This window comes from Chelon labrosus (genome assembly GCF_963514085.1).
Source record: "Chelon labrosus genome assembly, chromosome: 13".
NCBI classification, from domain to species: domain Eukaryota; kingdom Metazoa; phylum Chordata; class Actinopteri; order Mugiliformes; family Mugilidae; genus Chelon; species Chelon labrosus.
The window spans coordinates 17567649-17588133 of record NC_140346.1 but is presented as its reverse complement, the minus strand read 5'-3'; the positions used below and the strand labels follow the sequence as shown (position 1 = coordinate 17588133).

Below are 20485 nucleotides of genomic sequence, written 5' to 3'. Positions count from 1 at the left end.
GGCCCAGCAATGTCTTGATGGAGCATGGGCCAGGTTTTAGGATTCTCCCACTGCCGTGAGTCTGCTTTTGTTCTGCTGTTTCATTCTGTGTTTCTGTGTGGGAGGTCTCCCTGTAGCATCATCACATGTGTTCCAGCTCAGCATCTTTTCTTGCTAACTGCTCTGAGCACCCTACGTGTTAGCTCCCTCCCCCTTCCTGCCTCTGTTTCCCCTCACCTTTAATAAACACATGGCTGAATGGACGCAGCGCAGATGCAGGCTTGTTTTGCTGCCCGCTGTCTTGCATTGGCATTGCAGATGTTTATTTGCCGGAGGAGGCTTTGCAGGCAGCCGTGTGCGGAGTGGCGTTTCTCCACGAAAGCTTCTGTTATGCTCCTTTACATTCATGTTTTATAAGATATTTGAGCCACAGCGCTCACCTGATGTCCACTGAAACTGAATTAAAGTGGTTTATGGTTATCTGCATGTGTTCAAACACGTGCAGGAGAAGAGAATGTGCTGCATTCATGGCACTGCCCGGCTGATTTATTAGCTAATGTCATGCTGGCTATCTAATGGAGTGAAGGCCTTTACTGCTGCCAGTTTAGCTCTGTACGGAAATTAATCAATACTCACTGACCTACGTGTGCGGCTGAAATTGTATCATTCCTTTTACTCTGTAACGGATATACATGTAGTGTTATATTCAGTGGCCTGTATTGTTAATACAAGTTAATATTTGTTGATTAGGTTAACTACTAGTGGTGGAGTCTGTCTTCAATCACATACAATTGTTTGGGCCTGTGTGTTATTAATAATCAGTAGTATCCCTATGTTGAAGGTTTTAAAGGCAATGTTAATGTGACTAATCTCTCAGTGTTGTGCTCCTTCTTCCAGAGGAATATGGCTCTGTGGCGTCCACTCCAGACTCAACACCTCCCTGCACCGATGGTAAGGCACAAGTTTGAGATATTTAGTCAAGTAATGGTCATAAAAACAAGGGATTCCTGCTTTCTGATGCGTTGCTGTGACAGATATGAGTTCGCCTGAGCTCATCCAGCTCCTCTAATGTTGGCACTAACAATCCACAGGTCAGAATAAAGGTGTCTTTGTTGCTACATTTTAAAAGGGGGATCTGTTTTTGCACTTATCAAATAAGGTTTCATCTTTAGATGTCTCACTTTTTCTCCCCGACATCAAATGGCACACCTGGGAGCTTTCATCTGACGCATTTTATTTATTCAAACCTGAACCACTCTCCTTGTACTGGTCTTTTTTAGTGTTGTGAATTGCTCCTCTGCGCGGAGTATATTGTTTTTTTGGTGCATTGGGGTTGACCAATTATGTTGTTTTCGTCTCCATTCAGGCGGAAACGAGGAGTCAGAGTTATATGAGCTGCAAACAGCCAGAGAGTGGTCCGACGACGACGTCGGTGGAGATGGCGATCCGGATGATGACGAGGGACTGGCTTCATCCCCGTCCATCTGGGGCACACCGCGGCAGAGCTCCTTCGAGCTGACCTTCTCTTACATCGCCATCGCAGAGCCCGAAGCGGTGGGAGTGTCGCGGCACCTCCGTGACCGACGCAGGGGCGGCTCCAGGGGAAGTCGCACGCCCCTGATCCGCACAGACACCCTGGAAACACTGTTGGACTCCCCCGACTCAGACTGGGATCCGCAAGCTTTCCTCGGCCGAGAGGAAGAGGAGGACACGTCAGAGAGGAGTGAGCAGGAGAGGCTTGAAGGGGGGACAGCGAGCGCTGCGGGAAGGAGGGAAGGGGAGCAAACTGAGAATATTACAATTCAGCCTTTTCCAGAAAACCTGGACACAGAAGCTCAAGATAGGGATGCAGGAGTCCAAAGGGAGGAGAGCGTGACACAGACTGTCCGGCCTCCCTCTCCGACCCTATCGTCCCAGCTGCAGAGCTCCTCACAGATAATTCAGGGTGAGACACTGGAGAAATGGTTCTGACAGTGGTAAAACACAATAGTATAAAGTTTTTATGACTTAGTCAATTCAATTAGTGTCTGTGAAGGTTCTCAGTCATCCAGGTCATGGTATATCCAACAAAGGTTCAAAAAAAAGCAACTGGACTTGTAGAGTTTTTTGAGAAGACGTTTCACGTTTCATCCGAGTAGCTTCTTCAGTTCTAGGGGACTGGTGGGAAGTCTGAGGTTTAAATAGGAACTCCTCCTGAAAAAACTTGCTTGTTATGCTAATAACCAGAAACTACCAGCAAAACTCTACAAGTCCAGTTGCTTTTTTTGAACCTTTGTTGGATAATTCAATTAGTGCACCTTAAAAAATATGTTAACTTACAGTTTAAATGGCTGTTTGTAACTTTCAGAAGTGTTTCGAAGTAAAACCTCAAATAAAATAGTTAACTTCTTGGTCGCACAGGAATCTGGTTGCACTCTGTAAGTTTGGAAGATGCTTCCTAAAGTGTGGCACAGTTAATCCTTAAACCCTCCTCCCTGTCTGCAGCCACGAGTATCAAACCATTACATGGCGATTGCTCATTATACAGTAAACCTTAATTTAATTTAGTTTATGGCAATTGCGTTAAAACATATAAGGTTTTAGTACAGATGACTTTAATTTATTTCCCCTTTGTGCAAGCTGAGCATATACGGTCAGTAGTGGTGTAGTCACCATAGTGACACCATCTTCTGTTTCCCAGCAGCGGCATCCTCATCAACCCCTGAGCCAGAGTCTCCTGTCACCAGGGAAACCATTTCAGTCAAGCTACTCACATCTGTGCGACCCAGGGGCCCAGCGGCCGCATCGCCGGCCGCCGTTGGCCTCAACTCTCAGGAAGAACTGGTCAGCGAGCACTGGTTTTCAGCACTTAACCTAACAGAGGACCCGGCAGTATGCACACACATAGCAGGTACCTGATGATCTCTCTGTTCAGTTTTTTTATTTTTAATTTCTACCCCCACCTCCCTCTCATCTCTTCTCGTCTTTGACTCGTTCCTCGTCCACATCCTTTCTCTCAGCTCGTGAATCAATGTGTTAAATAAAGAAAATATCAGATTTCCCTTCCTGCATGGACCCTCAGCGGCAGGCGGACAAAGATAGAGATCCCCCTCCCCACGGGAAGTCCTGGCTGTTCGTTGTGTCTCTATAGTAACCCTCTCCTGGGATTTTAGGAATGATTGGCTCATTGTGGGAAAAGCATTCCTGGCACTGGCCAGCCTTTCGGACTCACACACCATCACAACTGATGTCAGAGTCTAACAGTGTTCGAAACACGCAGATGGAAAAAATAGGTGATTCTTTCTATTCAGTTTTGTTGGAGCGAGTTGAGTCATTGTGAAAGAGAGAGAGAGAGAGAGATAAGAGCCTGTCTCCCAGCTTGATGGCACTTTAAGTGGACCGTCAGTCAGAGTGGAGTTCGGTCTTATTTTAGTGTATGCGGGGGGCAGTAAAACCTCAGACTGATGATGAATGTGCGGTCAGGCTGATGACAGAGTTTAGGGTGTCCTGAATAAATAGCACACATCCCTCTATTGGAGCATCATGTTCTTTTGGTTTTATTGAGGCCGGTTCAACTAACATCAGTGCTTCTCTCGCAACGGAGAACTAAAAGCTGTCAAAAATGTGTCGGCAGTCGTTGATCTGCGTCATAAATTTCATCTTTTGGGGAATTAGGTTGGAATTGGTTGACGTTGGACACCATTTAACTGTAAATCTGGTCCAGAGCTACAGATTAAGATGACCATTCCCTTCTTAGGCTGCTTTCAGACCTCTGAATTATGAATAATAGTATCAAACCAAGCGTTACAAGCGTTCCAGCCGAATTTACAACTCTTCACTTTGAAGTGAAAGAAAATGCAAACATGTCAACTTCTCTTCATGTCAGCATTTGTGGGAGGGAGAGATTAGGTTTGTGACATAACAGAAAATAGACCCTGCTTCTCCTGTTTCAGGTGCCGAATGACACTTAAATGTGAACAGATCCTGACTTTAACTTAATCTTTATAGACAGCCGTGGATGTGTTCAGCTTCAGATTGAGGTTTTTTTTTAACAAGTCATAAGGTCTAAAAAAAATATTGCGTCACAGCTGTGAATCATCTCTGTATGTGTAAAGCTCTTGCAGTCTTGCAGAGTGGTGGGCGGCGCTGCAAACGAGATTATTTTGGGCTGTCAGGACGTTGGACTGCTGAGCGAGCAGGGGGTGTGTGGAGGGGGTGACCAAAAACAGCTCAGAGGGCCGAGGGGAGCTCACAGAGAGGAACAGAGTGCGTTAGGAGAAGCACTGGAGCGGCAACCAAAATGGCCAGTAAAGGTGAGACCTTTTGAAATACAGTAAACGTAGGATAGTTTTACAAATACGCAGGCAAACTTGAGGTATTTGCTTACTGTGTTCAACCGAGAGGCTGCTGCTGCTGCAAAGAGTTTGATTTCAGTTCAAACCAAGCGGAGGCCAGGGAAGAGGAAAGCTGCAGATTCAAGGGGTGGAAGCGATTTATCATCTTCGGTTGCGGACTCTTTACTTTTCTTTGTGGTTCCGGTGTAGCGAATAGACTGGGCTGTCAGGGGACTGAAGGTGGGAATTGAGTGGATTTCTTGCCTCTCTCTGATCATTTTACAAGCTGAGCCTCTGGAGACGGCAGCTTCCCCCGGCTGCAGGTGTGTTTGGCTTCAAACTGATGAGCTGTTCCGATGCCGTCTCTTTATCGGGAGCCTAGATTTAAATGAGCGCCCGCCATTCAAATGAGTCCGAACTGCCCCCGTTGTGATACGCTGTTAGCAGATAGTTGCTGTGTGTAATAACGTCGCCGGCTGGGTTTATCTTACATTTTGATGTTTCCTCCTTAGGCTGGAGAGCTGCCACGAGCAGAGACACTTGGATCTGTAGTGGGATGATGTTTCTCAGACGCATGAATGAGATGATATGATCCGGGTCAAGTGAAACGGAAGATGAGGTTAAAATGCAGCGGTGTCGGGCCGGGCTGACATTAAGCACAAACAAGCCACATAATTTATCTTGTTATTGGTTAACCGACTGGATGGTTTGTTGGTTATTTGACTGGATTGTTTTCATTCCCTCATGCTGTAATATAATGTTAAAGGATGAAGGATTAATACACTGCCATTCTGCTGCTTTAGATTTATTGCAGCAACAGACACAAAGTATAAATGGCATGTAATGTTCAATACAACAAGAATACCATAATTTCACAGCCAGTTTAGGATGCCAGTGTGGCAGCTTGTGGAGAAATTTAAAGAAAGACAGAAAGTTAGTCTCTCGTGTGTTATTCATTATCTTTAGAATAATCAGGGGGAAACTGCTTGCCTCATTATGTTCAAAGTAATCCGATTTCACAAATTAGCTTCATCATTTTCTTGTTTGTTTTAATTTTATTTATACAAATGTGTCTAAAATGAGTCCCGGACGTAACTTCAGCCAGGCAGGGACATCTCCATATTTGTGCAGACTGGATATAATGTGTTAACTGATGATCTTAAAAGGTATTGACAGCCAGATAGCATTACCTTGGAAAAGAGACAGGCTAGCAGTTTCCATTCTTTATGCTAAGCTAACTGGCTGCTCCCTGTAGCTGTAGACTCTCTTAGGTGGTATCTTCTAATCTCAGGCTCAGTAAAAACAAGCAAATGAGCATAAAATGTTGGAATAGTACTTAAAAATAAACAATCTGAAGTCTGAAAATAGGAGTCTGTAGCTACGTCTATGCTGTGCGTATGGTATGTATTAGTGTCCTCCTCAGATAGTGTTACCTCTGTCAAATAAGTCTCCTGCCGTGCCTCCGTGTCCCAGAATGACAGCAGCATAAACAAATACACCGGACAAGTGTGCTCCAGGGGCATCATGGGTATTAATTGTGCGCACAGTGATCGTTATAAATAACCCACCTGCTGCCAGTGAGCTCTATTCAAAGAGGCATCCCTTTATTCCAACGCTGAGGCTTAGTGTTTCCCTGAATGTCAAGCGCAGAGAACTGCGCCTGTCATCTCCTCCGTTACTGTCTCCTCTTTTACTTTAGGCTTTTTTTTTTAATAATGAACAATATTAATTCATAAACATTTCCCATTGTTCTATAAAGAGTGGTGATTTTCTTGTTTGCTTGAAGAATGACAGAATCACATATTGTTAGCATACGTCCAAGTTGTCCACTCGCCAAAGCGTGACTCCATGGACGCCTCAGTCTCCACGGCAGCTGTTGCTGGGTGACAGCGAGGGAAACTAACAGTGTACGCCGAAGGGGCTGACGTCTGACAGCAGGTGCTGCGAAGGCTGCATTTAAGTTCCCCTCGACTGCTTGTTTCAGTGTTGCATCTGAGGGCTAAATTTAGCCGAGGCCGGAGCCCGACGTGTCCCCGTAGCTCGGGTGTGTCCCTCTCTCTCATGCTCGAGGCTGAAAATCCCTCTTTGCCTCATTTCTTCCAATTGCCTAGCCTTTCCTTCCCTCCCTACCCCTGTGTTAGTACTCCTTTATCTCCCTGCCGCTCTTTCTGTCCTGATTTTGACAGAAATCAAAGAGCCGAGGAGATCAAATGATGTTGTCTCAGCTGCCCCTTGCTACAAAGAAGAATAGAGGAATTCACAATGTTGGCAGCTATGTAAATACACAGCTAGGATTTAAGACGCCAGCTCGTGTTTTCTTTGGACGAGCCTCGTTCAAGACCCCTGAACTGCTGCAAAATGCCTATGTACTCATCATTGTTCTCTCTCTTTCCTTCCTTCCTTCCTTCACTTGTCTAATCAGTGATGGACCTGATCTACTGGAAGGACACGGAGCGGACCGGCATGGTGCTCACAGGGTTAGTGGTGGGCTTGCTGTCCCTGTTCCAGCTCAGCATCATCACGGTGGTCTCCACGGTCTCCTTGGCCGTCATGTGCTTCACCATCTCAGTGCGCATCTACTACCAGTTACTGTACATCCTCAGCTGGGGAGATGGAGAGCATCCCTTCAAGTAAGAAAACACCAAGGGGGGGGGGGGGGCCTGGAGTCACCTCATTAAGTCACATCACATATACTACATGTTTTCCAAAACAAGCCTTCAGACTTCAGTCTGTCTTGCCTTTCCGTGTTGAAACAGATTTACGACACTGAAGTATTTTTGTTTGCTTAAGTTCTTCTCGATAAATATTGATCACATAATGATTATTTGGTATGGTGAAAATAAAGCCAATAGAGTGCGGCCAAAAGATTTAAGGTTCCTGTCTTTTGTCAATGCTCCTAACTTTACACTGTCTCGTGTCCTTTCAGGTGGTACTTGGACCTGGACATCAGTTTCAGTGGAGAGCAGGCTGACCTCTATATGCAGAAAGCTATTGTCCTGAGTCTGTCTGCTGTCGACAGTCTGAAGAGACTCTTTTTTGTTGGAAGCCTTTTTGAATCCCTCAAGGTAAGATAGTAAATTAAGTCTGCGCGCGTGGTTGCCGCTCGGTTAATGGTGTGCGTTCAGCCTCTCGTTTTCCGTCCTAATGACCTGTCCTCTGAGATTTGCTTCACCTTGTCCAGAACCTCTCCCCCTCATTAACCCAGGCATCCGCCCGTCTCTGCGCTCTTTCGTTTTGCTCCGCCGTTGCTCATCTTCTCCTCCCTCCGCCGTCCTCGCTCCCTCCATCACTGCAGATGACAGCATTGCTATGCCAACCGCCACTCTCGTTGTGCCAGCTCAGAGCTGAAGGCTCTGCTCCCGAAAAGGGCAGTGGCACAAATAGCATCTGTCGGTCGCAATGACATGTTTTTGGTAATTGTCTGGAAAGCCCTTTCCCTTTTTCTTTGGGGGAAAAAAAGCATTTCATATTAAACTTAATTGATACTCGCAGCATAAAAGGAGGAGATCTGCCCTGCTCTTCTCATCTGAGCTGTTTATGCAGCCCCTTTGCGAGCACGTCTCGCCAGCAGAGACAAAATATTATATTAATATTCATCAAGTCTGAAATAAATCTGCGTCACATAATTGTTGGTGACATATGTTTTTGACAAATTGACTTCAAGTTTATTTTATTTCCCTAAAAGCTAACTCATGAGCTACTATAGATGTTATATTGATACCTTTGATGGCACGATTCCTTGATAAGTGTAGATAAAGGCTCAGTTGACTTCTTGAATAAGACAAAATGTACAGTAGCAGCTAATAGATGGCGGTATTTTAAAAATACTGAATATAGTATACAGTTCGTTCTGTGGGGAGTATTAAGTGCAAATTGCATATTGTGCATGTCTGATATTTTAGGTGCAAACTCAAGTTAACCAATGCTAATATATATGTATGCACAGTGACAGTGGATGTACTATTACTTACTGCTGCTACAGACACATCAGTCTTAGAGTACAGTAAGTAAACTATGGGTATAAAATGCTAAATATTGACCTCGACCCAGATGTACTTCACCCCTAATACAATTGTGGGCGTTAAAGTAATTAACACCAGACATAATCAGCACATTTACAGTGAAAGGTCAGCCAGTGTGTGCTGACTGAGCCCCTAAATCCTCGGACCTCCTGGTCTCAACCCTGACCTGGCTGGTATGTGTCATGACACACGGGAGAGCTGCACGCAGAGACGCCTGGGAGTCTCTTTCCATGTGAGGCAGGGGGTGTCCCATATCATCCCATGTAAAGATACGCGTCAATCCATATTGGGAGTTTTGTATCCGGAGAGTCTCTTCTTTGTCCTTGATGTCAGAATTGATCATTTTATCGACTTTTGTGTGAGGTATACACAACATTACACAATGGAAGGAATGGCTGATTTGTGGGAAAATTATCTTAAGACAACATGGAGTATTTCTGGAGCGTTATCTTGACTTCTGAACGGATCATTGATAAAGGTTTCAGCTCTTTCCCTCTTCTGTTTTTCTCTGTCTTAGTTGCTGTTTCTGATGTACCTTGTCACGTACCTGGGGGACCTGTGTAATGGCCTTACTCTGCTCATCATCAGTAAGAAGCCGATACCATCACTGGACATACAGATTTCATTAACATACTGCCTGGGTGTCATGTTGACTGTTCTACTTTTCTCTTCTCCAGGTGTGATCGCTCTCTTTTCTCTACCACTTTTCTGCACTAGACACCAGGTAATAATCCTTGATCCATTCTTTATATTGATACTTTAACTCATTCTTCATTTACACATCCGTAAACACATATTTTTACCCTTATATTACAGGAGCAGGTTGACAGTGTCTTTGCAAAAATTCAGGCCCGCATCGACAATGCCAAGGACTTGTGAGTATGGCGCCATCTACTGGTCAAATCAGAACATCAACTCAGCGTTTCTAGTGTTTTTCTACTGTGGTGGTCCTCGTTTGAATCCCACAGTTGTATTTGCAAAAAAAATCAAGTGTTATTGTGACGGTAGTTGCCACAGTCTCCTAGTGCGGGTTTTATACGGACGTACGTTCATCAGACGTTACTGGGACGCTCATAGCTCAGCCGAGACTGGTTTATTTGCCTTATTGAGTTTCCACATAATGAATAATTAAGAAGAATCAACAACACTGTAGTACAGTAGAAATCAAATTACATCAAGAGTGGCATTCAGAAGCCAGGAGGAGTAATACGAATAATAAAACAATTAAATAGAGTTATATAAAAGAACGAAGAGCTACTATACATTCATGCATTTATTGAAATGTTGCAGTGATGCTGAGTTCCACTGGGCTCAGAAATAACCTGACGCAGAAGGATTTCTGTCTGATGTGGTGTCAGGAAAAGGAACATATTTCTAATCATTCTCATCTAAAAGAATTAATAAGTGTAAGTGGAGGGAACTTCTACCATGAGAGGTTAGCGTATAGACTCGATTATAAAATGATTCCTGGTCGCTGCTCAGTAACTGCCAGCTGCTGGTCTAATGTTACACAAAATATAGTGGTGATCCGTGGGAAACAGAATATGTGAACATCCCTCTCGATGAAAGTTAACATCTAAAGTTGTACCTTCTACTTGTTTGCGTCATCGGATACCTGGCCGTCCCAAGTCCACACAGGTTACTTATTTCCCAATCCTTGATAAAACAGGCGGGGCAGGAACACATCTTGTCGTTTAGACTGTACTTGGTCAGACACGCACTATGAATTGGATCAGGACTTTGGCAGCAAGTGATGACGTTTCACAAGTCCACAAGACACAAGTGCAGACAAAGACAAAAAAAAATGAGAAACACCTCTGGTGAGCTTCAGAATTACAAAGAGCGGTGACTTCTTGTGGCGTCTCCAGCCATGCCTTTTATCCAGACTATGCATCATCCAAAGACATCTGCACTGCTGCAGTGAGGCCAGGGAGACCAGACAGAGAGACGTAAGACCTCTCCCCTCGAAAGGTTCCATTCGAAGTCCTCAAAAAATGGACAAAGGCCCACTGTGATCTTGTCTGATCGTCTGGGACATGCATGAGTTGACGTCATCGGAATCACACCAAATCCGTGAGCCACAAAAAGTAAATGTCAACAGATGGAAACCAGAACTATTAATCACACAGAGTTGCTAGATGATCTCAAAGTAGCAACAAATAATTCTGATAAACATGAATGGTTGTCACCACAAAGTCGATATATATTAGTGTAGTCAGGGATCAGCAAAATTGAAGTGAAGCTGATACAAATGAAACCACAAATGAAAAGCCATGGTGGGGACACACCTGCACTGAGCACAAGACCGTCAGAGACTAGTCTCTAAAAAGCTTCAACCTCATGGTACACAACAAATGTTTTACCATCAGCTGACTTAAAACTAGTAACTAAAATTCAAATTCAAAATCCTATGAAAGCTCAGATCATGTAACGGATAAGGCCGTGATCAACAAACCTGAGTATCACTGTGATTCACTTCTCAACTGTCAAGCAAACTGTAGATAATATCACAATATAATTTCTGACACAGACAAGTTATCTCACTAGGTGAAACGACTCCTTAATTAGTGGCTGCAAGTTAAGCTCATTTAAAAGAATCACCAGACGACAAGACGACAAATTGAGCTCATTTAGGCTGTTTAAACAAGGCTAGCAGTGGGTTTAAGCATGTTGAAATAATGTGTAGACACACCTGAGTCACAATAACACAAAGGTTCCCATACTAATGTCTGCAATACAGCTCAGTGCTGCAGTGTTAATATTGGCGCAGGCTCTAAATCTGTTGATTTGCACAAACTCTAACCCACCTCCTGTCTGTCTTGCAGTCTGCAAAGACTCACCCAGGGTGGCGGCCCTCCTCCTGATCCAACTCCCGGCGGCGCCAAACCCAAAAGCCAGTAAACGCTCGCGGACATCATCTTAAAAGAGAAGCTACCAGACTGTCACTCAGATGTCTTACTCAGCAGTCTGTGCTCCGAGCTCCAGAGAACGGAGCTCCAGAGACCGGGGATGGGAAGGGAAGGGAGGTTATTTAAATGAACGACGATGAGGACTACGCATGGTACTTTATGCTCTAACTGTATCTACCTTAAAGGGGTTAGAGGACGGGGTTGAGATCATTCTTCTTCACGGTGAAATCAAGGTGTATGAATCCTGGATGAGACGGAGGAGACATCCGACAACACATCTCGTCACGTCTGACCATCTTTGGAAATATTGTTTTTAATACGTAAAAAATGACTCAGTAAAGTGTCTTAGATGGAGCTGTAATCCATATGAGGTACTAAGACAATGAAGACAGCTACACATCCGGGAAAAGGGAAGTCGGTTGTTGCTGTGATTTACATAAATTGACAAAAACAAGGGGGTCATCATTGATCATGGCGGCAGAAAACTTAGGACGCACGTGTCGGCACATGGCTATTTCTGAATGCATATTCATTCTCATGACTGTTTATCTCTGTGTGTGTGTGTGTGTGTGTGTGAGTGCGAGAGTGCGTGATTCCTGACATACAGCTTGCTGAAATGAAAATGTTACCCACGAGCAATTAAAGTCACGTTTTGTCTTTATTTTCCAAACCGTTCTGTTTCTTTTCACCCCCGCTGGCACGTCATTCACAACACCACTCATTTAAGTTTCATTTATGTTTTTTTCTTCACCACGAACACCACTGGGTGCGGCGTTCTCCTCACTCTTTGAAATGTAATATTCGGAAAGGTAAACGAGCTCAGACCATCAGAGGTGTCATGGTTGGGTAGGTGGATGATTTAAACAGGTGTCCACTGTGTACTCCTTATGTGGTTATCTGCATACTAGGAGGAAACGAGTGAAGGAGAGTGGACAGAAATACAGCAGGTGCCTTCTAACTGCAGGTTTTAGTGCATGATCCGATTCGCCGAACTTACGACTGCTGAAAGCAACTTCTCCTCCCCCAGCAAACCACTCCCCCCCCCCCCCCCCCCCCCCCCCCGACCATTGCCTTCCTGAGAATGGTGTTTTTGTATGTGTACAGTACTTGTGTGACGCGGCGTGTGTACCGTGACATGACACGGCGTCTTATACAGAATTGTGAGTAGATAACATTTTAGGACTAATAAAATTATTCAGGATACTCACATTTCCCTTTAGCGGACGCTTTTTAAAGCTTGCACCAAAATGCTTCTGTTCCTATGCCTTATTATTGCATAATGTACTGTATGTGTCTTACAGAGAAAGCATTGTTAGATTAACACATATAATCCCAATGAAATGAGCCCCAGATATAATGTGCTTCATAGTGATTGGCCTAGATGCACACACCCACCCACCCACACACACACACACACACACACACACACCTCCCTCTCCCCTCTGTACTACGTTGCAATACTAACACAATCTTTCACTTTCTACCAGTGGTGAACTACAGGCAGTGGGGACGGCAATGAAGGCAAGCTTGGATATATATATATATATATTCAGTGAGATCTGTTTTGTCAAGTTACATTTTAGCGAATCTGCTGTTAATCTAGTCAAATTCCCCATTTTCACGGAGGCGGCTCACTAAAGTGTGGACTGCCTGATGTTTGGGTTTTTATATCTGCAGAAGGATGAATCAAATCCAAACAGGAAAGTGGCTTTTAGTTAATTTAAAGTCGGTCTGAATTAGTCGTGACATGCATTGTAGCGGTCCACTGATTATTTTGTATTCCTGACCACAACTAGAGTTTTATCCTTGGAGAAATAAACACGGTCAAAAGATAAAACAAGTTTGGAGTGTGACTTTTTCCACAATGATAGAGATAGACGGTACATTTAGGATTGTCAGCTTGCTGGGAGACATTAAAAAGATTAAATGTATAATTTTTATTTCACCTGTCTGATTTACAGATATGTGAATTTTGGGCCTTTTAAATGTGCTCCTTCAGGTTTATCAGTTTCTCGTTGCTAGTGCAACCAACCACAAGGGGGCGACAAAAGTCAAGCGATTAATTTCATATTTCCAAGTGTCCAATGTGACTCTTACAGATGAAGACAGGGAAACGGGATCACCTCAACTGCTGCTGAGGTTGTTTTTTTTTTTTTAAAACTGCCCCGTCATAGTTAAATTACTTTGAATATGTCCATGTGTTATGCAAATATCAACTTTTGCTTGTTCGCTCTCCTGTATTCGTCCCTTCGAGGCTCACCCAGGCTCTCTGGCTCCAAATTAAAGTAGGTCAGGAGGTTTGAGTGGGTATGAAATTTCAGCGCTTTATTGGTCATGTTTAAAATGGACATCAAGGTTGTCTCCTTCTTAAGGACAAGTCTGGGCTTGTATGCTCTAGGCCAAACGCACTGAGCATGCAGCAGATTAAGGTTAAAGAATAAGCGACACTAATGAAGGGAATAAACTGATGAAATATTAACTTGTGTTTTTTGTTTTTCAACCACCAATTCCTCAAAAACAGCCCAATAAGAGCGATGTCTTAGATGATTTTCGTTTTTTAAATATACATTTTGATCCACTTGTCAACTTCAACCTGTTCAGCCCTCCGTTGCTGGGAGGTGAAGTGGGTGGGATTAGTCAAATTAATCTCTAACATATAACGCCTTTGACCCGCCCTCGCATAGTAAACTGCAGACTGTCGAGTCGGGATGGTAATCTGCCACAGTGGATTTGTCAGCGCGAAGGGCAAGAGGAGAGGTTTTACGCACGGGTCCAGCTCGCGATCCTGAGCGTTTGGCAAACTTGCTGCAGAGAAGCAAGACCAGTTCTCATGGTGGGCGCTTCGCCTTCATCTGTCTGCAAAAGGAGATCGCGTTGAAGCGCTGATTGATTGAATGTCACCTCAAAACACCATGGATTACGGAAGGACCATGGCCCCTCCGGTGCCTCCGCACAACCCCAATCCTGCCCGGCCGGGGCAAGCGCAGGAGCGGCTGCTGAAGTGCGTCCTGCTCGGCGACGGAGCGGTGGGCAAAACGAGTCTGGTGGTCAGCTACACTACGAATGGGTACCCAACCAAATACGTGCCCACAGCATTTGATGACTTCTCTGGTGAGCAAAGTCAAATATACTGCTATTGAGTTTTGTAGACATTCTGCAGGTGCACAAATGTCCCAGGGAAGGAATATAAATGCGAAAGACATAATGCCACCCTTTAAAGCTGCAGAGCTCTAGTGTAGATACGTTTATTGAGACTGGGGGGCTTAAATTGAGGCACATCAGGTGAATGGAACTAGACTTAAACTCTTTAACCTGTAAAATCTTTATTTTCACATAAGAATTAAACCGATCTGTTTCTGTCTGGAAATGTGAAATTTTCACTGACCTCCTCTTCAACTTTGGAGAGCACAAATTCTCCCTACCCCTCCCAAATCCTCCCTAACGAAGGTTTCCCTCTCTGTCATTCCACTTAAACAGCATATGTGTTTGTGTTTCCTGTTATCTGCCATCCATCAGAGGTAATGTGCAGGAGGTATCCTCCCTGATTCAGCCAGGTTTCCATTTGGCACGGTTCCACTTTCCAAAGTGGTTCACTTGCCCCAGCAAGCTTCTGTAAAAATAAATAAATAAGAAAGGGTGATAAAAGGATAAAACTGATTTCAGTGTTGAAATGGGAAAATGCATCCGTCACTGATTCTGTCACTGTGTAAACGGTATAAACTGATATACAACAAATTATCATACATGAACAATAATTTACACAATTTCCTGAAAACTTGTCTGAAATTACACAGATGAGCAGTAAAACCAACAACTTGGCCAACACAAATCCCATAAAACACTTACTGGGAACGCACACCGCCCTCAGACGACTGCTGGCTCAACCCTCCCATACAGAACAGAGAGCGTCTCTGGTTCAGGGGTTTTGGATTGCACAACTCTGCCTATTGTTGTCAGCCTTGACCCACGAGCCCTCTCCTCTATACTGGAACGGGCACATCTGTTGCAGTGGCTCTGAGGCAGGGATTGTCTTTCGCCCTGGCCTGACAGAGAGTGATTGTGCAGTTGGGGCCCTTAATAGTGATGTCATTTCTCAGTGCCCGGAATCAGAGCGTCCCCTTGAAAGCCGACTTCTGGGCAGTTATGCAATGCCACAGGTGGCGGAGAGGCTGAGGAGAGGAAGGCCGGGAGAGGGGACGATGAGGGGGAGTTTTGGTCGAGAAAATCAAAGGAGTATCGAATGTCAGGGATTAGGAAATGATTACACAATGGAAACGCGCTCTCATTTTCTTTTCTTTCTGTTCTCCTGCTCTTTCCCCTCACTTCTATTAAAGCAGGGGTGCCATGGTAGCTGTCCCACTACATGAATAGTTCCAGAAAACCCTTTGATCAGGTGGCATGACCGACCACACACTCCAGGCGTATTGTAAATGTTTCCATGTGCCTGCCGCTCTGCGTTGTGTTCAGTCTTCTGAAAAAAATAAATGACCCTGTAAGGAAACTCGCTGCAAAATGACTCATCCACTTTTCCAATTGGGACATGAGGCCTGCTGGGAGGGAGTCACTGAATAAACAGAATCGGCTTGGTTTTTACCCCCCTATTAGACAACCTTGGAGTGGCCTCTGCCAAAACACACCGCAGAACAAAGCTCGCCGAGTGGTCAGAGCGACAGTAAAGTGTTATGGTCTCAACCGTAACTGGCAGAGTGGGTGGGCGAGACAGAGCGAGCCGTCTCTGAGTTGGAAGGGCAGAGCAGGGGGTCTTTGTGTTTTCAACTGGCGGGCTTTTGTTTATTCCAGAGAATATTCTAGAGGGTGGCCCTGTGTGTGTGTGTGAGTGTGTGTGTTAACCAAAGCGTCAGCTGAGGGCAGATATGCAGGTTTACAGTCGTGTTGGCAGCTGTGATTTATTTGCTCTCTCTCTCTCTGTTTCTGTGTCTACAGCTGTGGTTCAGGTGGATGGAAGCCCAGTTAGACTACAGCTGTGTGACACTGCGGGACAGGTGAGTTTTGTTCGCACACAAACACATATTGTATCACCATGTTGACACCCTGCCTGGGTCACAGCGTATGCCCTGCACCCCTCTCAACCTTTGCTTCAACTAAATATCACATTTTATTGGTGGTAGTTTGAGCTTGCTGAGCTTCGTCCATCATTTTGGTCCAGACTGAAATACTGGATGCATTTACTTTTACTGGTTTCTGTCATTTTAAAGCTGGCTGTTGGTGTGATAGAATAAGCCAGCTACAGATGGCATCATGAGTATTTTTTGAGGGTTGTGTTCACAGTTTGGGAGCATTTAATGGATGACACAACAGATCAGTCTTTTGTAGTTTCTAAGGTACAGACAATCCTTTTTTGTCAGTCTTTCGTGACGCTTGCCTGGTAAATTAATTGACTCATTATTACAACAATATGTGAGGGAACAAGTTGTGAAACCGCATGGGCGGTTGTTTCATAATCCAACTCAGCATAATCATGCCCTGGGAGCAACATATCTGACATTCACAACCGGTGCGAGGGCACTGCCAGTTCTGCTCAGAATCAAACGCAGTTTGGCTGTAAAGTGGAATGAGGCATTTGAGCAAACCCCTAATACGTGTAAAACCTCACGGCATGTTGCAAGCTGCACGGGGTGTTAAAACTGCGCACACAGGTACACAAAGACAGGCGCACACAGACAAGCTTGGGCTAATACGGGTAGATAAAAGTGGGCAAACACTTGCTGTACTGATTCAATTTCATAAGAGGGGAGCTTGTGCCAGAAACAGCTTGGGGTGTGCCAGAAGAGTAGAAATAATAGAGTGAGAAAGAGAGAGAGGAGACAGAAAGACACAGAAGGTCTGGGGAAAGATGATAACAGCTGCCGCCAAAGCCGATAAACAAAGTTGCTCCTCGCTCAGAGATGTTGATACGTCTGTATATTCTGCACACGGATCTACGTCATAGGCTTCAAAGCACAGCCAAAGCATGCATGTGCAAATCATAAATCGTTGATAAGTGTGCGCTGCGTCTGTTGGGAACCAAATCCACATCTTGACTGCTGAAATGGCCAAATGTTTTTTGGCAGATTTCAGTTGTGCTATAAGATCGGAGGAGGGAGTCGGTTTCGAGTGTCGTTTAGTCAAAGACAGAGATTAGGAGATGTGAGGTGGGCAGGAGAGGGTTAAAGGCAAAGAAGGAGAGGTTTGTGTCAAGTTTCTGCCAAACTTAATCTGTGTACTAAAGGATGTGGGAGGCCCGTGTCAAAGCGGTGTGGCTCCAAAGTGTTACGTTAAGAGATTTACCGCAGATGATATAAATGAGTGTCCAGGATCTTGTCTGTACTGTATATTAGCATAATATAAACACTGTTTAGACAGTTTGTTATGGAATATTTATTGGCACAGTTCCCTTTTCTGTGATGTTATAGTGCTTGAGTGAGCTAAAATACACTTGTGTGTGGTCAATCTTGAGGAGAATTTAAGGGAAATGACTCATCACTGGCGTTAAGACTCTCTAAGACTCTGTATCCTTCTCTGTCTCCATCAGGATGAGTTTGACAAACTTCGCCACTTCTGCTACAGTCGAACCGACGCCCTGCTGCTCTGCTTCAGCGTCGTCAGCCCGGCCTCTTTTCAAAACGTCTGGGAGAAGTGGGTCCCCGAAATCCGCCGCCGCTGCCCCCTCACGCCCATCCTCCTCGTGGGCACACAGTGCGACCTCCGGGAGGACGTCAAAGTGCTGATCGAGCTGGCGAGGCGGAGGGAGAGGCCGGTGCCGGAGGAAGACGGCAGAGCGCTGGCGGAGAAAATCGGGGCAGTGACGTACGTCGAGTGCTCGGCGCTGACGCAGAAGAATCTGAAGGAGGTGTTTGACGCCGCCATCTCTGTGGGGCTACGGCACTCCGATAGGAGAGCCCGGCGCGAGAGGAAGGTCCGCAGCACGGCTGATAAGATGAAGATGCTGTCCAAGTCCTGGTGGAAGAAGTACGTGTGCGTCCAGTAGGGAGGGAGGAGATAATCTGTCTGAGACTGATGTGAAACTGGAACTGCTGGCTTATTTGGAGGGACTGAGTTGGATGTAAGGACTTTTCATTCACGTGGACGACCCCAGGCGAGTTGCTCTGAATGACTTTAATTCAGCAAGGCAACAGTTCAACCGAGGCGGAGTGTGCCTGCCTGAGCTGTATGGACATTATGGGACTGGAATGGTTTCAGCTTGACCAGAAAAAGCCCTTTGTTGATGCCTAAAAGAAAGCAAACACAAGGCTGTAACCACTTTCCAGTCTGATAAATATGACTGTGACCAGCATTCAACCAAAAGCAGTGGTGCACATGAAAGCTTATGGCACATGCACATCATACTGGACCCGTCCAAAGGAAATGTGATCTGATTGGAGGGGAGGTGTCAAGGCGGTGATGTTACATACTAAAAGTATACAGTACATATACCTCCTTTTTCTTTAATTTGATTCCCTTCTTTAGCAAAGTATATTATTTTATGTGTTCTACACTGTAATTCAGACCCCAGGAGTCTGCGATAGAGCTATTTTAATTCTCAAAGTTAATGCAAACCCCCAAATCAAAGAGGCAATTATTCTACTGTTCAAACCAGTCCCGCACCTTTTAGTTTCCTGAATCAGAATAATCCGCAAATCAAAAGACAGTTTCTTAAGAATATAATCTGTAGCTTTATTTTGGATTACAATCAAATGTATATGAGTGTAATTTTCTATGAAATCAATGTATAGAACGGCGTATGCTCTACTATGAACTGACATAGTCCTGTGCCTCAGTCTTGCGGTGTTGATGCAGCTCTCACACCGTTAGTCGACCAGGTAGTTAGCGAGAGTTAATCTCACCAATACTTATCTGCTACAATAGATTGATGCCAAAAAAATGTTAATAGAATAAATCTAAGTTTTTACAGATTTGGATTATCTAACCAATTCATACTGAATCACACATGTCAGCGATAAGCGTTGGAAAGTTTAGTCATTGACTGAAATGCATAATCTGAAATGTTAAAGCCAGTTGTTTTTTCTTTGTTACTGTTGCAATGTTGCAGCAATACGTTGGTGGTGCCACTGTACATTGCACTTATCACACACAGTCCAAACACATCACTGAAGTCAGGTCATGCAATGGCCTTTGTACCGGTGATGGAGTGGAAACTTTAAAGCTGGGCGTCAGAGCACGGGAAGCCGAGACGTGTGTTCCCTGGACGATCACGGGGTCTCGCTGCATTCGTGGGCCTTAAACATTCATAATCATCCGTCTTCGTCGGTCAGTATAGCGGAGCTCCCTCCTCATACAGCGAACGGGGTGAAATCACCAAAGAGACTGTGTTTGCTTCTTATTTTTCAGAAGCCTCGGCATTCAGCTGTGTCTATTTATCAGGTTCCTTCCGAGTCAATAGCTGATCGACTATTACGGAGCAGATGTGTGAATTATCATATGCCATTATGTATGTTACACAGCAGTCCTCTATGATGTCTGTAATGTCATCAGGATAGTTCTGTGTGTACGTAACTCAGTGACTCAGTCTCTGGCTGTGCTGTCCAACTCTAAATGGTACTTAACAGTATGAGTGTTTCAGTTGGTGTCTGATTCTGGCGTGAGAGAAGTTTGTTGAGCTGTATGAGCGGAACAAAATAAAATGTGAAATATTTAACCTGTGTTTACTGTCGACTCTTCCATGGAGATATACAGTATGTTATGTGGACTGTCATATAGTAGAGGGTGGGGAAGTGTTTTCTGAGGTTAATAGTGTTCCCACACGTTTTATATGTGCCAGTTAGATAAACATGACCTGGTCTAAATTAAAATGTTTACTTCCATGTTTACTTCCGAATTATTCACTATTTAAATTTACACCGATCAGCCATAACATTAAGTAACATTGAACATCTTGTGACAATGCAAAGTTCTTCTGGGAAACCTTTGGACCTGGCATACGTGTGGATGTTACTTAGACATGTACCACCCACCTAGACCAGACCAGGCACCCCCACCCCATAGCAATGACACTCCTCGATGGCAATAAACGTTTTAGGAACAAAAAAAAAAAAAGAAAACATGAAAAACAGCACAAGGTGTTGACCTGGCCTCCAAATTCACTAGATCACAAACTGATCAAATATCTGTGGGATGATCTGCTGAGGCCCCTCCCCTCAACCCATAGGACCCAAAGCCCCCCACTGACAACATGTCTGTTGCCAGACACCACAGGACGCCCTCAGAAGGCCCATGTCCATTCTCTGATGAGTCCCAACTATTT

At 44.7% G+C, this 20485-nt stretch overlaps 2 protein-coding genes across 2 annotated transcripts; both read left to right on the top strand.

Moving 5' to 3' along the window:
* Positions 1–24: 24 nt before the first annotated feature.
* Positions 25–11867, top strand: rtn2a (reticulon 2a; the record flags this gene model as incomplete). The annotated part of the gene is made up of 10 exons (XM_084558567.1): positions 25–55; positions 877–930; positions 1346–1924; positions 2663–2869; positions 6715–6922; positions 7219–7357; positions 8832–8901; positions 8992–9038; positions 9131–9189; positions 11140–11867. The coding sequence occupies 10 exons, from the start codon at positions 25–27 to the stop codon at positions 11213–11215; spliced, it is 1470 nt and encodes a 489-aa protein (XP_084414693.1). The 3' UTR covers positions 11216–11867.
* A 2051-nt stretch (positions 11868–13918) lies between these two features.
* Positions 13919–19901, top strand: rhoub (ras homolog family member Ub). Its single transcript, XM_084559033.1, has 3 exons — positions 13919–14334; positions 16168–16226; positions 17756–19901. Exons 1-3 carry the CDS (start codon positions 14118–14120, stop codon positions 18209–18211), a joined length of 732 nt encoding a protein of 243 aa, XP_084415159.1. The 5' UTR covers positions 13919–14117; the 3' UTR covers positions 18212–19901.
* Positions 19902–20485: the final 584 nt, after the last annotated feature.